Genomic DNA, 22,662 nt, shown 5'->3' with positions numbered 1-22,662 from the left:
GTAGATAGAAGGGTTACATGAGATATGTGACACAAAGTTAATTAATACTTTTAGTTGCTATTTATTATTTTTACTTACGTATTCTTAACTAACGAATATGAAAATAAGTCTATCGGGAGTAAAACAAGGAAGGTAAAATTAAATATGCTTATTTTTCTTGATTATTATAGCCATAACCTTTTTATTTTAAGTCAAATGTATTTTACATAGTCAAGCATTAGATATTAAAAATAAAAATATTTAGGAATGGAAAATAATCATTAACTATAAAAGATATATATTTAATTTCCTAAACACTAAGTCCTAGTTCTTCCTTTTTGCTTAAGTAAGACTTCTTAGACCAAAATGCATAACAAAACTGTCTGGCCCAAAGGGTGACAAAGCTGTAATGTGAGTATGCCAGATCAGGGCCCAATTATAGCTTAATTATAAAACTGTTACAATTATAGTTACAGCTTAACAATGTAAAGATACTAAATGCAGTTCATTGCATAATTTATAGCCTGACATAAATGTGTCCTGACCCATCAGCAAAGGAAGTGACCACATTTCTGAGACAGCCTATTTTTGATTAAACATTTGCTACAAATATGAAAATAAACTTTTCTAAATCCCATAAGCTATAATTCCCTACAAAATAAATTTATGTCAATAGTTTACACTACATTCACAACAAACTTGGATTCTGATAACTTGTTCTCACTCATACACTAATCATTAGATATACTTTGAGAGACTTGAGGATGATCCTTTTATGTTAACATTCTATTCCAAAATTTAACAGCCAAATAACATTTCAAACCCAAGTTTCAAAACTTTGATTCAATCTTTTCAGCAGGCAAACCCCCAAACAAGCAGGCACTATGGCAATCATGTTTTTAGCCTTATAAATTCTCCTCTTTAATAAAAATATTCCCTGTCCATGTGATTAGTAGACATCATGATTACATAACAACCCTATCTTGCCTTTTCTAATCTAATAAAATAAGTTTTCCTCTAAAAGGCTTTTATTTTTATTCTGAGGCTAATCAAACATCTTTTTTAAGCTCAAAAGTTGACTTAGGATCACATAAAGCACTAGAATTTAAGCACTTTGACAGCTTCCCAAGGAGGGAACTTGTCCACTTTATTCTCTCCAGTATTCTCTCCAGTTGCAACAAGCAACTGGCAGGCAGTCCAAAAAACAAAAAGAAAAGTTGAATAAATAAATGAAAACCATGTTATAAAGCACTGGGATTATTTCAAGGAATGACTGTGGAATTCAATTTTTTTTTTCAAAAATGTAAAAGACTAACTATGACACAGTGTAAAAGGACAGTGAACTGCTTCACATTTAGAGATTTAGCCAAATTACATAATGTATGTTTCTAAAAGTTATCCCTTTGCTGAATTAAAGTAGGAACATATATTTAAAGTTCTATTTATTTGTCCCCGACTGATAAAGTGTAGTCCAATATTTCAGTCATTGTCCGAGAAGCAATAAAAAGGACAATCTAATACAACAAATTTAAAATAAAACAATTGAAAATACTATATTAATAGATATCAATAGTTTAGCTTTCTTCTAGGATTAGAGTTGCCTATCTTCAATATCTAGATGGGTTAAGAATTATTTTATACCCAAGTTAAATTATAGGTATATGTCTGATTTTGACTTGAAACATTACCTATAAAACTAATTCCTAAAAATTTCATCATAACTTCAAAATATCTAGAGGATATCTAGTGCTTTATAAATTTCAGGAAAATGTTTCACTTAAGTGTGTCTATCATTTGGGCCACATAAACTTCAAAGACAAGAATTAGATAGCAACCATCATTTGTATCATACTGTACAGTTTATAAAATATATTCCAATTTGGTTTTCATTACAACTTTTTGAAATAGGCAAAACAGGAATTATTATTTCCAGTTCACAATTTAAAAAGCTATAAACCAGTGAGTGGCAGAGCTAGGACTTAAATCAAAGTTTTTTAAGTACATGTTCTTTTACTTGAGACCTTCTACTATATCATATTCCCTCCCTCCCTTATTTGATAATATAGGTGAGATGATTAATGATAAATGACATTCTCATTTCCTGGATAGGGTTACATAGTGAACTATTTAGCTACTTGGGTTAAAATATGAACAGAGTTGTTTGTTTGTTTGTTTTTATTCTTAGTGCTTTTTCTTCTTCTGTTTTTTTTTTTTTTAACTATACCACTTCACAAGACTTCTGTGTGCAAATTTCTGTAGAGATGTACGATATTATTAGCCTGTTTAAAGTACACCATCCACCCTACTACCCTATCTCAGCCTGCTTATTTTCTTCATAGCTCTTATTTTCTATTTTTCCTACCAAAATGTAAGTTCCATGAGGGCAGAGTCTTCATCTGTACAATCCATCATTGGAGCCCTAATATCTAATACAATGCATAAAGTAGAACTAATGTTGAATAAACAAAAAAAGAAATTTTAAATTTCAAAATGTAGCACATTGGGTACTTCAGAGGTGAAAAAACAGGCTAACGTTATCTTCAGACTGTTCCTTTAAAGGCCATTTCATCAAATAAATACTCTGATACACTGCTACAAGTCAAAATTTTGAGGCTGCAAGTCAAAATTTTGAGGCTGCAAGTCAAAATTTTAAGTTATTATATAGCCAAGCATCTTAAGGCCAAAATCATATTTTCTTTACTACATCAATTTTCTAAGGGAACTATAACCAAGATTTGATTAATAGTGCCATGGGGAAACCATAATTATAGCAATCATTTTTCTCCCTGCAGGACTATTTGATAATTGAGTACTTGTTGTTAAAATAATAAGAAAATGTTATGTAAATATTGCCAATGAACATTTTGTGCATTAAAAATTGTTTTCATAGAAACAAGGTAGTTGAGCAAATAACCAGAAAGAAAATTTTAGTTTTTCCTATTGAAAACTGTACTTGACTTTATATAATTCCACTTAAAATTCTTTATGTTGTAGTTAAAAATTTTTTTAAATATACCAATTCTACCATATCATTATATATGTTTTATATATATATATATATAAACTAGTCAAATAGCTGAAAATCTTCTAAACATCACCAAAATTAAAAAAGAAGAACTGAAAACTTACAAATGATAATTTAGTGAAGTTTGAGACATTTTTCTCACCTCCACCTACCCATCCTACAATGAGAAAGATAATGCAAGCATATACATATCTTGCCACAGAACTGAAATCAGATGTGAAAGGGGTAGGTTAACAATAATCTAATGTGTTCTAAAAGCAATTATCGTCATGAAGCTTATTTTTGAAAATCTCTTCTAAAAAAAAAAAACATCACTTCATGTCTGCAGAAGACTTTGGGGTTATTATGAAAAGTCCAAAGTATCTTAAGATGAATTAGGACCAAAACCTTATGTTAAGTTAAAGAAACCAAACCATCACACAGAAACAGATTTTAAAAAATACATTCCCTTTTCTCACACGTCTGTAAATGTTAAGTTAAAAACAAAACAAAAACAAAACAAAAAAACACCTTCTATACCTTGCCACACAGGGAAGAAACCTGCTCCAACAGCAGCTTGGAATTCTGTTTGGTATTGTTTTCTGTCAGTCCTCTGCACTAAGGAGTTAAAGAAATGATGAAATGGTAATTGTCAAATAATTCAACTCCCTAAAATAAGTTTGATTCTCCAATTCACAAGGTGCTTAAATTCACAGATCAAAATTTTTAACTGTGGGAACTCACAATTACTCCTTTCCAAGGACAATTATTTTTCTGATTCTGAAAATACATCAAGAAACAGTGATACTATAAATAGCATTACTCTAAACTATTAGAACCAGAGATTTGTACAAACTGGAGCTTCTGAATAAAAATTCAAGAACACTGTACTAGGGTTTCACTTCTGGCCAACAACAAATTCTTTTTATATAAAATATTGTTCTTAGATCTGTTCCTAAAACTTCTTAGATATATTTTCTTAAAATATGTTGAATATTTACAGACATATGTGATAGCATTCTTATTTACTTAAGTATTTAAAAAGATACAGTGGACTGGCACTTGTATCTATCCTGCCAATGGCAAGAGAAACATCTGAACATTCCAATAGTATATAAATTATTTTGTTTTTCTTCACAGATCCCTAACATTTCTCCCTCTTACCTACCCCATAAGCAATGAGTAATAATTTCAGGAAGTCTTCTGCCTATTCTAGAGGCATAAATATCATGCCTGAAGGAGTATTCTTTTTTTGCAAGTTGTAGAATTTCTCTTAAAGCAATGGCAATGAAAAGTATACTGATATTATAAAAAAGAAAAACAACAACAAAAGTATGGGCAAATATTTAAATGTGGTGGTACCAGGAAACAGTCTTACTTGACACAGAAAAATTGTGATCTATAATGAACATGTAAATGAAAAGGATACAACTCAAATTCAATGTCTGACATATAGCAGGAAGGTAGGTCTGATAATTTTATCATCTGCACAAATTCTAAAGCAGGGCCATAATAATGAAAAACCTAAAAAAGAAATTAAAATTATGTAAGACTTTAAATACTATAAATAAAATGAAAGTGAACAAATTAGTGATCAGGGTTTAAATCTTTAAAATGGGTCTTAAAAAGCACATATTTACATATTATGCAAGACAAACACTTAATTCTCTACCAAAGATAAGAATTTCTTCCATATCAATTCTACCTTTCCGAGTGGAGAGATATGGAGATTTCTTACTAACTGGAAAGAGTTTTAACAGGAGGAAAATGAGTATAGAAAGAGGCAAGCAACAGAGGACAAGAGTTCTCAACTTTTCCTGTTTATCTCTAGGAAGACAGACAGATAAGCCAGGAGGCTAGGATGTTGAAGAGGGTCTGCGAAACTGAGAAAGAGAAAGAAAAGACACTCCAGGATGAACTTTGGTATGCTGAGATTAAAAAAAAAAAACAAAAAACAAAACAAAGTCCTTGGAGGAAATACTAAAGTAATTAAAGAGAGAACTAGTAAAACAAGAATACTAATTAACAAAGAAAGCTCCACTCAGAGAAATAAAATTCAGTATTTCTTTGGATAGAGTCTAAAACTAAACTACGAGTGAGCTAGTGAAGAAGGTAATTCAAGAGTTGGGGCTAGAGTGCTTCAAAAAAAGGGCAAAGAAAAGCAAACACATCTTCAAACACACAAAGTTTTAAACTTGCAGAAAGCTGAGTAATTTCATCATATATGATTATGTGTATGTATGTGTATGTACACATAAATACATAACACACCTAGTGTGTATTTATATATATGTATGTATGCATGTATTTGTTTATGCATAGAGAGGCTTACATTTATTTAAGACGCTGAACCCTAAATTTCTCTCAATAGCAGCAAAAATCAGACACATTATTCATACTTGAATGGTGTACTACCAAAGAAGAAAAGTTGAGGTCATCAATCTTATGATTATAATCTTTAGAAAAGAATTTAATATTCCTGTGAAAGATGGTCATGGTAAGTTACTTAAAGTAAGTAATTCTGAACTATTAGGAAATGTGTCAACATCAGAAATATGTCTTTTGTACCACCCTTTGATCAGAAAATATTACCCATCAATCTGACATCCTTGCAACTTCATGACCACTATGTTTTGTGCATTCTTGAAATGCATCCTTCAAAGTGAATTTCTAAAGTGCTTCTATATAAATATTTCTTCTTATATTATTTGTCCAATGTGAAAAAAAAAAGCGAACCAAACCCCTCTTAATTATTATACTTTATAATTACTTGCATTTTAAGAATAAATCTATGGAGACATGGGACAAGAATCAATACCTCTTAAACTGTAAATGAAACAAATGTCAGGTACTATATCAGATGCTAATCTCTTACTTCATTTAACCCTCATAATTTTGTAAGATAAGTGTTTATTACTATCTCCATTTCATAAATGAATTAATCAATCTACCCAAGGTGACAATACCTCATAGGTGACAAAGTCAGGTTTCAAACCGAGGTCTACCTAACATCAAAGCCTGTTCTCTTTCCACTGTATCATACGCCCTTCAAACTGAGTCTTAGAAAGATCACATGGTAAAGTTCAAATCAAAAGTGGTTTCAGGGGCTTCCCTGGTGGCACAGTGGTTGAGAGTCCGCCTGCCGATGCAGGGGACACGGGTTCGTGACCCGGTCCGGGAAGATCCCACATGCCGCGGAGTGGCTGGGCCCGTGAGCCATGGCCGCCGAGCCTGCGCGTCCGGAGCCTGTGCTCCGCAAGGAGAGAGGCCACAACAGTGAGAGGCCCACGTACCGCAAAAAAATAAAAAATAAAAATAAGTGGTTTCAGGCCTATACTGATCTAAAGTTAGGATCGTTCCATTTTGAAAACAATTTAAAACAATGATAGTTTTGCCAACATTCAATACCGATAATACAGTATAATTTAAGCACTTAATTATAATTATAGTAAAAGTTATGCAAGTGAGCACACTTAAGCACATATATTAGTAATGTTAATTAAAGATTCAAACATATCTTATAAAATATTCATGAATAGATGATGGCAAAAACAATTAAACACAGATTACCTTTGGCAAAATACTCTTAGCCTTTGATGGTATTATCTTTTTGTCAAGAAAGCAAGTTTTTAAATTAGATGTACTAAAATTCTTAGGTGTGACTCCCTTTAAACAAAATTCAGGAAAACTAATTTCACATCCAAACTGAAAAGAAACGAAGAGAACACAGTTACAGGCATCATGAATTAAGTTACAAAGATTAATACATCTTATTGCAATGTAAAAGTTGAGAGGAAAACCATATGTAAATTTATTTTTGATCCTCAGTTCAAAATGCAGTTCTTCCATTTATGTACATATCATTCGCATTTCAACTTTCACATGAATTTTTCATGAAAAGCTCTCCTTGGCCTTTCACTAGCCCACAAGAGGATACTAAGCCCATTCTCCGCAACCAGAGAACAAAGCAACCCCCTTTACATATAGCTGTTCAGTACCTGCTTCCTACTGTCTTAAGTTCTGCAAAAATAGAACTTGCTCGTCTCATTCACCACTAGATCCTTAGTGCCTCACACATAGTTTGCTTTCAATATAAGTTGTTGATAAAAAGATCAATTCCTGCAGAAGTAGTAATAATAGGGGTACTAACAGTAATGGTAATGACAATGATAGGTAACACTTACTGAATGGTTACTTTGTGCTTTAAATAATTTAAACCTCATAAAAATCTGAGTTAGGAACTACTATTATACCTGTCTTACAGATAAAGATAACTGTGGCACCAAGAGGCTAAATATTATCTAACATTTCACATAAAACTAGCAAGAAACAGAATTAGGATTTGAATGCAGGCAATCTTAACTCTAGAATCTATGTCCTTAATCACTATAATGCCCCTAGGCTAAAAGCTATTCTCCACCAAAAAAAGTGATTTCAAGTTTTAAATGCAGCCTGGGGAGATATGGACATTTAATTTCTTATCCATAAAAGAATAAAAGAATCACAGAACCCTGCCATTATCTGTCTGTATGTAGACATGCAATTTCAAAAAATGTATACAAAAGTAATTCTCCTAGCTAATTGTATCCTGCATTCTTCTTGTAGGCTATATGACTTGTTTACACTAAAACCACTTGCAAAGAAGATTTATCTGCAGATTTAACTTCCCCGAGATAAAGAAGAGCTGGCGTGCAAATCAACAAGAAGGGCCCAGCCACATTAATTCCTGTTGTCTTATTAGAAGTTTTATTAAACTATAATTAAGAGTGAATTGAAAAGGAAACAAAAAGTCTAGTAATTAGTACAATAAATCTTTATAGGAACACAACGATCTACTCGTGCTCCCATACTAAACAAACATTAAGAAACTTTCTTTTAGTTTTGCCTATAGACAGAAACACATAAAATACCAGGAACACTGATTTCAACATGGACACAGCTTATAAAAACCACCAAACATATTCATTCACGGTAAGGGATCGCAAAATAGAATTGGAGCCTCATAGAAATTTAACATTAGCGGGGTTTAATCTAATATTCTCATCTTATAGTTGAGAAATCTGGGGTCTAGTAAGGTTAAAAAAAAAATTGTTCAAAATCAGCTGGTTAGTAGAAAGCACTGATCACTTAAGGTGGTATCATAGGTAAGAAAACATGTTCTAAGCAGTTTTCCAGGAGTTTACATATGCAATGAACTAAAGCAGCTTGGATAAACATGAACTCAACTAATGTTAAATTCTGCTTTAAAAGAATGTTACATTCTAGAACTGCAGTGCCCAAAACAATCACAGTCACTATTTAAATTTAAATTAATTAAAGTAAAATATAGTAAAAGATTCAGTTCTGTGTTTGAAGTAGTCAAGTATAAAGTGCTAGTAGCAACATGAAGCCAGTGGACTATTGTATAAGGATAAATTCAGAACATTTCCATTAATGAAGAAAGTTCTATTTAGATAGTGCTTTTCTAGAACATCTTTATATGGTACCTTTTCATTAGGATTCATTTAAACTATCTGTGTTGTAAATAAGGTCGAAAGGCCTGCTTTGCAAACTGTGATAACAGAAATCCACTTACCTTCCTTTCCCATATCCGAATCTTTCCCCTCCATAACTCCTTTGAATCAATAGCATTTCTGAGATCTTGTAAAGACACAATATTAGCAGAAAGGTATTCGGCAATTTTCTGACAACTTCTATAAATAAAAGTTTATGATAATTAAATATAGGGTTTTAAATTTGACTTAGATTTAATGGTTATAGTTAGCTACAAGCCAAACAGGCAAAAATGCAAAGTTTATATTGCTGCTTTTATCAACTAATATTATAGAACATTCATTAAGTCAGTCTCTGAAGAAGTTGCTATCGTGTGTTCATTTAATCTCAACATCCCCCTGAATTATGAGTAATTACCCTTAATACTACAGATGAACAGATTTTCCTATTATTATTTATTAATTTTAACATCAGATATACACACATATACACAGATTGAATGAATTCTTATCTTCAAAAGGAGAACTGCTCTCCTCAATTGTTCCCACACAGTTCTGTATGGAATTTCATAATAGCACTTATCACAGACTATCATGACTATTTGCATTCCTGTTCCTCCCTGTATTTCAATGAAAAAGATCAAATCTCACTTTCTTATTATCAGTATATATTGCTGTGCCTGGCATAAAGATAGTGCTCAATAAACAACTGCTGAGTGAAGAAAATCATGAAGTTAACAAATCTAATACTCATTTAAGGATCAAAACTGTAATACACAGTTGATCCTTACTAAAATGTCATAAAACACAACAGTATATATTTATTTCTACATTGCACATAAAACAAAAAACAAATATGACATTATAAATCTGGTGTATCCATGTATCCATGGTATTTATCATGGTGTTCACTGGACAATACAAACCTATTTAAAAACACATAATGTGTTTGGAGAATTAATGCTCAATAATAGTTGTAAGAAAGCATCAACAACAGTTATTAAAAACTTAAAACTTCTCAGAAATATAAAGTATGAAATAAGAAAAATGTAGGTTCTTCTCAACAGATAAATCTCTAATCACAGTATGACATAAAACTATCTTGTCACATTTTAAAAAATCTTCAAAGGCTGGGTCTATTAAAAACAGGGTAGCAAGTTAATTGTAAAAGCGGACAACACAGATAGTGGTCAAGTATGAACAAAGAAGCTTACGTTTCACAATGATTTCCTGCTATGGTAATTTTTGCTGAATACCATTCCTTCAAATGTTTTAATGCTCCTACAGTAGGCAAACAGTCTCTCAATTTAGGTGGATCTTTGTCAGAAGGCAACAGTATTATATCTATCATTGCTCTACCTAGAAAGAGATAAAGGCATTTTTGTAATTTTTTAAAAACATTTTTATTTTATATTGGAGCATAGTTGATTAACTATAATTTTTTAAAGATGTTAGATCTGGGGGCTTCCCTGGTGGCGCAGTGGTTGGGAGTCCGCCTGCCGATGCAGGGGACGCGGGTTCGAGCCCAGGTCTGGGAAGATCCCACATGCCATGGAGCAGCTAGGCCCGTATGCCACAACTACTGAGCCTGCATTCTAGAGCCCGTGAGCCACAACTACTGAAGCCCACGCGCCTAGAGCCCGTGCTCCGCAATGAGAGAGGCCACCGCAGTGAGAAGTCCGCACACTGCAACCAAGAGTAGCCCCCGCTAGCCGCAACTAGAGAAAGCCCATGCACAGCAATGAAGACCCAGTGCAGCCAAAAAAATACATACATAAAATAAATAAGTTCAAAACATAAATAAATAAAAATAAATTTAAAAAATAGATGTTAGATCTGAAATGTCTCAAAACAGTACCTTGAACAACTGAATTTTACATTTATTTAGAAGATGAAGACGGATTTTAACTTTAATTGCTGAAATTCTTCAAAACAATATACATCTTCAGGAGTTCAAAATTTTTAAATGTTCACATTTGACTTAAAGCCATGTTATCTTGAAATAGCTAGCATATGCCAGAAAAACAATGAACTATATCATAATTACTTGCCAATTATGTGCCAGTGGTTAATTATACATTGCTCTTGAGATCACCAATGCTATTGTTGTACTGAACAGAGGGAAAAAACCTGTGCAATTCATTGTTCTGCTATACTTTATTTTGTTATATAAAAGGGAATGAATTAGTATAAAACTGTAATGTTCAAATAAATTATTTCTCTTTTTAAAGAACAATAAAGCACTCAGAAAACTCAATTATACTGACAACATCATTGGTTCCTGAGAAAGAAGGTTAACTTCATGAAACTTTAAATTTTATAAAATGATAAATTTTACTGAAGGACCAGAAAAATCAAAATGAAACAGAAACCAAATAAAAGTTTGATAATGAAAGTATTCCAATTTGCCAAAATAGCAACTGTACATTCCATATTTTGAACTTCATATAAAAATCTGACACGTTTGTTTATCAATGTATTCAGTTATCTTCCATATAGGATCTTTTATACTAAAATATAATCTTGAATATAAGGATTAGACTGTGAGCTATAAAGTCCTTTATGATAATCACATATGCTTTACTCATCATTGTATACTCAGCTCCTAGTACAACGCCTGACATAACAGACACAACAACCATCTGCCTAATAAATGACCTCCAATAATGAAAATATTCAGAAAAGTATTCAAAAGTATTTGTGGATGCCAAAGCGTACCAAGCTTTAGATGAATCAGCTACTTGATTCAAACAAAGGAAGATTAATTTAAGACAAAATACAGTTTTAAGAATAGTATGATGCAGTATTTCATAAAATATGCTTTCTATTATAGGAAAAAAATGGATTGTGTAAAAAAATGCTGAGTCAAGGGCTTCTTTTACTGCATGACTTTCTATTTGATAATATGTATAGTGACTTCACACCATAAAAGTATGTTATCCAAATGATCTAGGTTAAAGAACTTCTTTTTCCAGGATTTGCTCATGGGAGTAGAGTTCTATAGAACATTGTGGAAAACAATGGTATATACAGTGCAAAGCTGCTTCTTCAGTAATAACTGAAGAAGGAAACAGATGAGTAATTTCTTAAGGTCTAATTTTTGTCTAAGTAAATGAAAACAATTAAGAAAATTGTGATGTCTCAACAAGGTACTTTATTAAAGTAGTAGAGTATGTTTTTTAACAACTTCATATAGAAAATTATTTTTCATTTCAAAGTTAGAAGTGAGAACACGAGCATAAAGAATGAATTTATCACTCATTCACAGAAAGTGTAAGATAAGGTACAAATGAAAGTAGTCATAAAATATTACCAGGAGCAGGAAGTTTGTCTGATAACTGATGCAAATTTTCTGCAGATTCTTCATATAGGCTAAAATAAAACAGTAGGTTAGGAAAAAATATATATACACACATTACATATAATCATAATAGGTAATATTAATTAAATGGATCTATGTGCCATACACTATTAAATACTTAGCATTCAGCATTATCTCATTTGATCCTCATGACAATCCCATGAGGCACTACTATAATACTATTTTTATCCTCACTTTAAATGATTCACCTAAAGTCCACATAAGCTGTAGTTGTGGAAGCTAGGATTACCCCGAGTCCAAGTTCTTAGCCACACCCCCAAAACAAACAAACAGCATTAACAAAAAAGGGGAAAAAAGCCCTCCCTAAATTATATCTAGTATATTAAATATAAATCATAACTAATAGACCATTTTTCTGAACCTTAAAAGTAAGGTATTACTAAGTATTTAATAAAGAAGGCTACTGCTTTTCTCTGAATGGCACATAACAGCCCTGACAGGAAAATATGATACTCTCCTCCAATTCTTTAAAATCTATTCATTTTACCCATATGATGAATTTTTTTTCTCAAGATAGTTTATTATATAACATAAAGGTATTTAAATCCTTTATTATAAACTCACCATTGTCTAAAAAACTTAAGGCGCCTTACGGTAAAGTATAGTTTTCAAGCTCCCTCTTGTGGAAATAATTATTAGGTCACTTACTAGAAATAATCACTTTTATACTTGTCATCTGCTAATAGTGGTGAGAAAACATATGGAATGGTAAGAGCCCTAAGGCTAGAAGGCATCTTAGAAATCATCTAAAAGGATCTCAACACTTTACAGATGAGAAAATAAAGCACCAGAGAAGTTAAGTGACTGGCCCAAGATTATATAACTAGAGACCACTTCTATTAGCCTCTGTTACAATGCCCTTTCTATGGTTCTACAGTGTCTCCCTTCATTAATCAGTATAAACAAATATGATTTGAAAACAGGAAAACACAATTTGAAAATCTGCAGCAATTTATAGAAGCATAATATGTGAATATTAAAATAAACAAAGGAGTTTTTTGTAATGAAGTATTACAGAAGACTGAAATGACAAGAATGAATTATGGTTCAGAGATGGTATATTTCATGAAGAAAAAAAATTATCAAAACTCACATCACCTGGATCATCTTATATACTGTATCACAATTCAAAAAACCTAAAAGTGAATTCAGTCATCTACATACACCTCAGAAACTATGGATTTTAAAGGTGCCTGAAATGCTGAAGATACATATAAATTGAAGAAATCATATATTTCAGTCTCAAACAGCAAAATGAAAATGATACTGTGGTTTGAATGCCAGTTATAACCTTAAATAAAGTTTCTATTCAAGCTCTTGAAATATAACATCAGGCAGAAGTTTGCTTCAAGAAAGTGACATATTAATAAAAATATCAATTTTTATGATTCCTGAAATTATGCAAGCTTAAGAAGCTAAACATTTTCAGATACCAGTTTGTGCATTTTAAAGAATTTTATTCAAATAAAAGGCCCAAATTGCCTGTCTTCCAAAACAAAGAGTTGAAAATTTGAATTATGTAAAATTCCCTCACTATAGCTGCTAACATCAAATCTTTACTCTCACGGCTAAAATACTATTTAATGTCAAATATTTTAAAGACATGATAGAAAGTACATAAGCATACTCAGCCAAGGATAATGATTCCCTGCTATTGCTATCTTCTTCCTCAAAACACTCAACAGCACTCAAACATTCTTCGATATTTCTTTGAAGAACATCTTCAATTTCATCTTTTTCCACACCAAAATGTATCTCTTCCCAGTCAGAACTACAAAACTAATATAGCAAAAGATTGCATTAAATAATGGGTTCATGGAATTATTTATATTAACAAAGACATTCACTAGTGACTATTTTCTTATTTATATTACCTGATAAAATCCACATATTGCCTGCACTGCAAAGAACCACTTCCTGGAACCTGGTATACCGCCTACCAAACAGCCTTGAAAACAAAATCATACTTATTAGAAGAAAGGCATACCACAAATAAGCAGATGTTATAGCATACATACTTAGAGAGTTATGTAATTTTAATATATATATATATATATATAATATAGATTTTTAAAAATCTCTGCTAAAAATCCAAACAGGAGAAGCTGCCTAAAGAGCAAAATTATTCACTCGCTATGAATACTCTGCTTTAGTTCATCACAATTCAAAATCTACATCATTATATTAATCATCATGTCAAACACTAAAATCTACTATAAAGATGTTGAAAAATACACCCACTCGATTACTCTTGAGTAATACAAAACCGTGCAAGTCATTTTAAGGAAAATGGTTCCCTCCTCAAAGACCATGAAGGTTTGGTTCAGCCTTGCCAAAGAGAGAGGAGTTAAAGAGTAACTTCAGCCTAGAGATAAAGAAGATGCTCTTCTTGGAGGCTGGAATATTACATGAAGACACAAAATTAAGGGTCACCCCAGGGTGTGAATCAAAAGAGCAATGAAGAATTTAGAGCTACAGAAATTGTATTCAAAGGAGGGAGAAGGAGAAATGTGATAACTTAGCCGAACTCATGGAAGCTAAGAATGATGCTAAGTGCCTATTACCAGTTACTGCCAAAATCTCAGAAGACTTTACCTCCTACTTCCTTAAGAAAATAGAAGCCGGGCTTTCCTGCTGGTGCAGTGGTTAAGAATACGTCTGTCAATGCAGGGGACACAGGTTCGAGCCCTGGTCTGGGAAGTTCCCACATGCCACAGAGCAACTAAGCCCATGCACCACAACTACTGAGCCTGCACTCGAGAGCCCACGAGCCACAGCTACTGAGCACACGTGCCATAACCACTGAAGCCCGCGAACTCTAGGGCCCCTGTGCTGCAACCACTGAGCCCACGTGCTGCAACTACTGAAGCCTACGGGCCCAGAGCCCGCGCTCTGCAACAAGAGAAGCCACTGCAATGAGAAGCCCGTGCACGACAACAAAGAGTAGCCCCTGTTCATCGCAACTAGAGAAAGCGCATGCACAGCAACGAAGACCCAACATAGCCAAAAATAAATAAATAAATTTATTTAAAAAATTAAACATAAAAAAATAAAGAAAACAGAAGCCATTATAACTCCCATAACATCCTGTCAGCAAACATATTGCCCTTCCTGCATTCCCATTAGGTCTTTCCTCATTCATCCCTGTTACATGTAAGAGGCACTACCCTTCTGATCAAGGTTATCCCTCAGACTTCTGCCGGGACCCCAGGCCACTGACTTTCCTGCATCTTCAATCTCTCCTTCTCTGTCATTTCCTTCCCATTAGCATTTAAATATGCACAAGTATTTTTCAAATTATTTTTTTAATCACTTTTAAATTCACCTACCTTTTCCAGTTACTACTATATCTCTTTCTTTACTCTTCAGGAAGATAAACTTTCTAAAAGCACTATCTACACTTGACTGTCTCTATTTCCTGTTTACCTTTTCTATTCCCCTTCTAATCCAATTTAATCTGTTCTTCTGTCTCCAACATGCCACTGAAACTACACTTACCAAAGTCACCAATGACTAATGTGTTTCTAAATTTAACAGTTTTTAGTCCTGTTGGTACTTGACCTCTCAACGTAAGACTAAGAAAGGAATTGAAAATGACACATTTGACTACTTTCTCCTGAAAACACTTGCTTTCTGTGGAACCTATCTTTCCCGCTGCTCCTTCTCATTCCTTTAAATACTGGGATTCATTTCAAGATTTTCTGCTATTCTCACTATCCAAAACAATCCCATCCTTTCTCATGGCTTGAACTGACATCTATATGTTGATGATTCTATAATCTGTTTCTCCAGCTTCACTCTCCTTTGGAGTTCCAGACACATGTATCCAACTTCTACAAAATATTTTCACTTTGCAATCTTACAGGCAACTAATCACATGTTCTTAATTGAACATGTCATAGTCCATCAAAATCTTTCTTGCAATACTAGTACTGACTTAAATTATACCAACTTGAAAAATTAATGAGTATTACCAGCACTTGGCAAACTGGCTAAGGTAGCATATAGATACTAGAAATAATTTCCCAAAGGTGACAGTTGAAACCCAAGAGACAGGTTCTCTGATGAAAGAGAAAGGAACAGATTGTACAGTCATGAGAACTATAAAGGTATCAAAACAAGCACACTCTCCCTGACATCTCCAGAAACTTCCTTCAGCTTTTAGACCTGTTTTGATATCTCCTTTTTTCTGAGCCTCTGAAAGACACTCTCAGATAGAGGCCAAGAAAAGGAAGAAAAAAAGAGGATAACTAACAAAGATGTAAATACATGGATCTGTATAATGCCAATAGAAACCAAAGGAAAAAAGATTTTTACAAAGTAAAGAGTATTTTATTTTCAAAAAAGTCAAATACTTTGAAAAAGTTAAAGCAGATAAGAATGGAGAAAAGATGACTGAGTTTAACAATTATGAAGTGCTTTTAAAAGAATCAGTAAGAGGTAAGGATGGAAAAATAAAAGGTAAGGAAATGGGTATAAGATTAATGATGTATTTGTACTCATGACAAAATCACAAATCCTCCTTATAATGCCACATTACTCTACCTTATATGGAGCTGAAGATGGGCAAGAAAATCTCATAAAGGGAACAAAACTCAAACTGAGACCCTAAAATAATTTTCATAACAACTTTATGACATCCAAGCATCAGGAAGAGAGGGATAGCGTCTTTTCCATTTTGTATTTCTTTCATTGCTTCCCTATCCCAGTGACTTGTACACAGTCAACAAGTGTTTCTTGGACTCCCATGTAACGAGATTAATTAAATTTATTTCCAATGCAAATGCTGTGCCAGTGAAAAGAGGGGTTTATGTTTTACTTACCAGGGAAGGTACTATCTTCTAGATTAATTGAAGCATTAATGCTTCTTTTCAGGAAGTGATAAACATTTGCTGCTCTTAAGTCTGAAAAAGAAAAAAACAAAGTCAACTGGGTTCAAGAGTTACACAATGTAGACCTATTCCAGTTTCACCATCAGAGATTCTCAAGTACACTATATTGTACATAAAAGAACTACACTCTGTTCAAGTTTTGATATAATAAATCTAAAGCAAGCAGAGAAAATAGGTAAAGCCCCCGGTTTGCACATGCCTGCCAGTTAACACAAATCCAAAATTCCCCCAAAAGAATAATTTTAAACGGAGAAGGAAAATCCTGTTACAATACTCTGTACACAACCCCATACACTTCCTCCTCAAAGCGCCGCTTTATCAAAACAAGCTAAATAAAATGCAATACAGGGCTCCCCTGGTGGCGCAGTGGTTGAGAGTCTGCCTTCTGATGAAGGGGACGCGGGTTCGTGCCCCGGTCCGGGAAGATCCCACATGCCGCAGAGCGGCTGGGCCCGTGAGCCATGGCCGCTGAGCTTGTGCGTCCGGAGCCTGTGCTCCACAACGGGAGAGGCCACAACAGTGAGAGGCCCGCATACCGCAAAAAAGAAAAAAAAAAACTTTAAAAAAAAAAAGCAATACAGATTCCAGACAGGAGCACCAAAAAGCTGTGCATTCTCAAACGGTCATAATTGTCTTAAATTTATAATTTGTTTTGTTTGTTTTTTTGCGGTACGCGGGCCTCTCACCGCTGCGGCCCACTCCCGCCGCGGAGCACAGGCTCCGGACGCGCAGGCCCAGCGGCCATGGCCTACGGGCCCAGCCGCTCCGCGGCATGCGGGACCCTCCCGCACCGGGGCACGAACCCGCGTCCCCTGCATCGGCAGGCGGACCCCCAACCACTGCGCCACCAGGGAAGCCCTATAATTTGTTTTTTAACTTAGTTTATGTGTGGAACGTCTCCTCCCGTTAGGATGTAAACTCTAGGAGAGTAAGATCCTTTTCCATCTTGTTCCTTTCTGTATTACCTGCATTTGGAACACAGGAGGCAGAACTACCTATTGAATGCATATATGTCCAAAAAACAGAAATTCCATTTCCAAGGCGTAGGGAATTTATACAGTTAAATATTTACTGTGTCGTAAACTTATGAGCGCTGGAATCTTACATCCACAATTTTGTCCCTATTTTTTCTACGGAGAAAATATTTTTATCAGCCCTTACCAGGTCGATCCCAGGTAGAGTCACAGCTTCCTGGGACAACTCTATACAGGTCACTCCAGCAGAACTTGATCACAATTTTTTTCTCCTCCCTGCAAGCCGTTCCCGCTCTTTCTCAGCCCAGCGCTTACCTGGCTGTTTCTCGGTACCCTCAGAGGACGAAGCCCCTGGCCCATGCTCCGCCACCGCACCCGCCGCCGACGGGACTTTTTCTTCCTCCCAGATCACTAGGAGTAGGTACCGATCCATCTCTCAGGGCTGAGGCCCCGTTTCAGGTCTCTGCTTCCACATCCAAACAGGCCCGCGCTACTGACGCACTTCCGGTTCCTTCTACTTAGGTCGGCTGGAAACTGTGTGCCCTCCATTGGTTTTCCGCAGCTTTTCCAGCAAGCGAGTTACTTTCGGGGGTTATTCTCTCAATAACTAGCTCATTTCCTTCCTTCATGACGAAGCTGCTACGGTGGCAAGATTGGAGGAGATGCAGGAAAAGCAGAGAAGCAGACGAGTGCTGGCTTGTCTAGGATCTGACATGTTCGGCTGCATGCGTTTCCCGCCGGGCCCTTGATGCTGCGGGACAGGTCTTGGATCCTGGAAAAAGGACTGTCCTGCTACTGGGGAAACATGTCGAGTTTTTCTAGGGCGCCTCAGGTGAGATCAGACTCTTGTAGCTCGATGGCATTCATTACGCTGACAGAAGGAGGTCGGATTTAGTGAAGCTGAGTAGGATGGGAAGCCGGGTCCTTGGGCCAGGAGATGCTTCGGTGAAGCACAAAGGGTGGTGATTCTGACCACCACTTGCTGTCGTTTTCTTGGTACTCCTACCCTCCCCTTTTCAGTCAACCCCTCTCGTGTTTCTCCCCGCCCCCCTCGGGAAGAAGGAGGGAAGGTCAGAGAGGTAATAAGCTGGATCATATAGGGCATTGTAGACTACTGTAAGAGTTTGATTTACTGAGCAAAATAAGGGGAGTAACATGATCTCGCTTAAGTGTTAAAAGGAGCATTCCGACTGCTGAGTCGAGAGTAGACTGTACAGAGATGGGGATTGGTGGAGAAGAGAACCAAAGAATCTGTTTGGAGGCTATTGAAATAATCCCGGCTAGACATGATGGTGGCACAAACCAGACTTAGTAACTGTGTAGTATTGAAAAGTGGTCACGTTCCGTTTGAAGGTGGAGCCAACAGGATTTCCTGCAGGACTGTATGTGCGCCGACAGCAAAAGAAAAAACAAGGATTATTCCAGGATTTTTTGTTTCAACAACCGGAAGAACGTTCCATCAACTGAGATAGGCAAGGCTGAGATTGAAGCAGGTTTCAGGAGGAAGAGCAGGAGTTGGTCTAAGCCGCCTCTTAGTCTAGTCCTGCTCCAAGTGTGATTCTTTCCTTGGACTGTTTGTTACCTGTCCCTAATGAGGTAAATAAAGGAAGTAAAATTAAACATTAAAAAACTGTAGCAGGGCTTCCCTGGTGGCGCAATGGTTGAGAGTCCGCCTATCGATGCAGGGGACACGGGTTCGTGCCCCGGTCCGGGAAGATCCCACCTGCCGCGGAGCGGCTGGGCCCGTGAGCCATGGCCGCTGAGCCTGCGCGTCTGGAGCCAGTGCTCCGCAACAAAACTGTAGCAATTTGACATTGTGGCAGTATTTTAATTGTTTTATCAAAGGTTTTGTTTTTTGTTTTGTTTTTTTCTATCAGGTATTGGTCTGCAGTGGATTGGGGAAAAACTAGTCTCCTGCTGCATATGGTTTAAGAAGCACTGTAGTGTATATGCCAGGTGGGCAATTGAATGCAAGTGTAGAGTTCAGGAAAGAGGTCCAGGCTGGAGATGTAAATTAGGGAATCATAAACATACAAATGGCATTTAAAGTTATGGGTCTGGATGAAGCCTGTGTGGAAATGTGTAAAGAGAAGAGAGGAGGCCCAAGAACAGTTCTGGAACATTTCAACATTTCAGAGGCAAGAGAAAGAGAGAACTAGCATGATAGGAAAACAAAACAAAACAAAGCAATAGAGGGTGGTGTCCTGGAAATCAAGTGAAGAAAGAATACCCGGGAGAGGGGAATGATCAACTGTGTCAAAGACTTAGAATTGACCAGTGGATTTAGTAATGTGAAGGTCATGGTAAACTTGGCAGGCAGTAGTGTGCTGGTGATGGTGTGGGAAGATAAAAGCCAGGGTGGAGTAGGTTGAAGAGAGAATGAGGAGAGACAAATTAAAGACAACTCTTTGCAAGAGTTTGCTACAAAGAAGAGGAAAGAAATGAGGCAGTCGCTGGTAGGGAAGGGAGGTCAGGAGTTTGTTTTTTTTATGGATAATTTTAATCATACATAAAAGTAGATATCACCCAATTTCAAAAATCTCACAGCCAATATCATTTAATCTGTACCCCCATTCATTTATTTCTCTTACTTATGAATTTGAGGTAAATCTCAGACTCATATTATTTCATCAGTAAATATTTCAATATGTTCTTTACAAGATAAGGATTTTTTTAAAAATCCCATTACCATTTATCAAAGCTAAATGGAAATTTAACAGCAATTCCTTAGTATCATCAAATATCCAGTATGTGTTCAAGTTTCCAATTTTCTCACACATATCATGTATATTATATAAATATGTAATATTTTTACGGTTTCTTCTTTTGGATTAGGATCCAAAGTAGCAATAAGTTGCTATTTTTTTATGTCTCTCTTAATAATAGGTTCCTTTTCCTGTCTTTTTTTCTTACAGTTTATTGAAGAAACAAGATTGTCCTGTAGACAATTGAATTGAATTTTTTTTTTTTTTTTTTTTTTAGTTCATAAGCTGAGAGAGGTATGGAAAGTATATGGGCTAGAAGCTTATTTGCAAAGGACATGATCATCTATGTAAAAACTGGAATTTACAAAAAGTTACTAGAACTGATAAATGAGTTTAGCAAGGTTGCAGGATACAAGACCAAAATACAAAAATGTAGTGCATTTCTATGTACTAGCAACAATCAGAGGTTTAAATTAAAAATACAATACCATTTACAATGGCATCAAAATATATGAAATAAACTTGACAAAAGATATAAAAGGGGAATGGGGTAGAGACTAGAAGAATGAGAACAGGAAAACAGCAGATTGGTAAGCAGTTTTATAAGCTGATTTGAGATTTGTGATAATTAAATTTAAGATAAAACCAGAGAGCCTAGTTGTACTTTTTCCAGCACTGTTTGGCTGCTTGTGTATATCCATAGAGAAAGCATCTGATCAAGATCTTTCTGGCCTGTGCTTTTCTTAGAGTTTGAAGGCAGTGATGGACACAAAGACAGCGGTTTAGTCCTGAGCCAGCCTAAGATGTCTATCTAAGGCAGTGTTTTAAAATTTAAGTTTATTCAACATCATCCATCTATGCTTTTCCAGCTACATTCTGCTATTTAACTCTCCCTTGGAATTAAACTCCTGAATAGTCTTCAGTTCATAATTGGCCACTCATCTTTCAATGTTAATGTACCTTCCAATCTCAAAATATTTTTGAAGACCTTCATAAACAACTTCTACTTTCATAAGAGCTTTTCGTGACCCCTCCAGGTTCTATTCTATGCGGTACAAAAAATATAAGTCATAATGTAAAGGGAAATAATATCTTTGGAACGTTTTTAAAAGAGCATAACCCATATTGCTAATAGAAAAGCAAGCAGGAAAGATCACTGTGTTAATCTTTGCAGAGTAATGAGAACAGATCCCCCTTTTCCAGAAATAGAAATGAGAACAAAACAAAAAAAATTAGTGATAGGATCTTTTTTCATAATAATTATTGATGTTAACTGTAGATTGTGTGTGATGGTATATAATAGCAAACTCAGCTGTTTCCATTTAATTAGAATTTTCTTTGTTTCCTCTTCTGTCTTTTCAAGCAATGGGCCACTTTTGCTCGAGTTTGGTATCTCTTAGATGGGAAAATGCAGCCCCCTGGCAAACTTGCTGCCCTGGCATCAGTTAAACTTCAAGGATTGCATAAGCCTGTGTACCATCAACTGAGTGAGTATCATTTTAGACCTGTTATTGGTAATCACAGTTTTCATGTCAGGATAGAATTTTGAAGATGTTTGACTGGGCTGTTTTTTAAATTTTTTTTTTTATTTTTGGTTGTGTTGGGTCTTTGTTGCTGCGCGCAGGCTTTCTCTAGCTGTGGCGAACGGGGGCTACTCTTTCTTGCGGTGCGTGGGCTTCTCATTGCGGTGGCTTCTCTTGCTGCGGAGCACAGGCCCTAGGCATGTGGGCTTCAGTAGTTGTGGCCCGTGGGCTCAGTAGTTGTGGCTCACGGGTTCTAGAGCACAGGCTCAATAGTTGTGGCGCACGGGCTTAGTTGCTCCACGGCATGTGGGATCTTCCAGGACCAGGGCTCGAACCTGTGTCCCCTGCATTGGCAGGCAGATTCTAAACCACTGTGCCACCAGGGAAGCCCTGGGCTGTTTTAAGGATCTCTTTTTTACTGAGGATCCCTTATTCCATTCTTGTTAAAAACCTGTTGGGGGCGGGACTTCCCTGTAAGATCCAAGTATCAGTTCTTACTCTTCATCTTGCCTGACCTGTCAACAGCATTTTTTGTAGTTGATCATAGTTTAAACTTTATTTTGAAACATGAAATATACAAAGATATATTTAGATAGATAGAGATGTATTCCTCTACCTATATATGAATATAGATAATATTTTAAAGAAAATTAATAATAATGGTGGTGAAATGAATACCCATACACTCAGCATTTGGGTTGTTTTCCTCTT

General features: G+C 35.5%; 2 protein-coding genes across 3 annotated transcripts in view; one reads left to right on the top strand and one right to left on the bottom strand.

Moving 5' to 3' along the window:
• The window catches only part of MTBP (MDM2 binding protein), a 73,936-nt gene extending 55,739 nt beyond the window's left edge, over positions 1-18,197 (bottom strand). Inside the window, exons 1-10 of the mRNA XM_060127701.1 lie at positions 18,039-18,197; positions 16,681-16,761; positions 13,732-13,805; positions 13,485-13,636; positions 11,789-11,847; positions 9,690-9,834; positions 8,559-8,676; positions 6,554-6,688; positions 4,413-4,507; positions 3,524-3,596 (exon numbers count right to left, since the gene is read on the bottom strand). Of these exons, the coding sequence (XP_059983684.1) occupies positions 3,524-3,596; positions 4,413-4,507; positions 6,554-6,688; positions 8,559-8,676; positions 9,690-9,834; positions 11,789-11,847; positions 13,485-13,636; positions 13,732-13,805; positions 16,681-16,761; positions 18,039-18,156 (1,050 nt within the window). The 5' untranslated portion in view covers positions 18,157-18,197. The remainder of the gene's footprint in view (positions 1-3,523; positions 3,597-4,412; positions 4,508-6,553; positions 6,689-8,558; positions 8,677-9,689; positions 9,835-11,788; positions 11,848-13,484; positions 13,637-13,731; positions 13,806-16,680; positions 16,762-18,038) is intronic.
• A 208-nt stretch (positions 18,198-18,405) lies between these two features.
• MRPL13 (mitochondrial ribosomal protein L13) overlaps positions 18,406-22,662 on the top strand; it is a 35,500-nt gene continuing 31,243 nt past the window's right edge. For both annotated transcript variants that reach the window (XM_060127627.1, XM_060127626.1), the window contains exons 1-2: positions 18,406-18,555; positions 21,792-21,915. In XM_060127627.1, the coding sequence (XP_059983610.1) occupies positions 18,472-18,555; positions 21,792-21,915 (208 nt within the window). In that variant the 5' untranslated portion in view covers positions 18,406-18,471. The remainder of the gene's footprint in view (positions 18,556-21,791; positions 21,916-22,662) is intronic.

This window comes from Lagenorhynchus albirostris, chromosome 17 (assembly GCF_949774975.1).
Source record: "Lagenorhynchus albirostris chromosome 17, mLagAlb1.1, whole genome shotgun sequence".
In the NCBI taxonomy this organism is placed as follows: domain Eukaryota; kingdom Metazoa; phylum Chordata; class Mammalia; order Artiodactyla; family Delphinidae; genus Lagenorhynchus; species Lagenorhynchus albirostris.
This window is presented reverse-complemented; position numbering and strand designations above follow the sequence as displayed.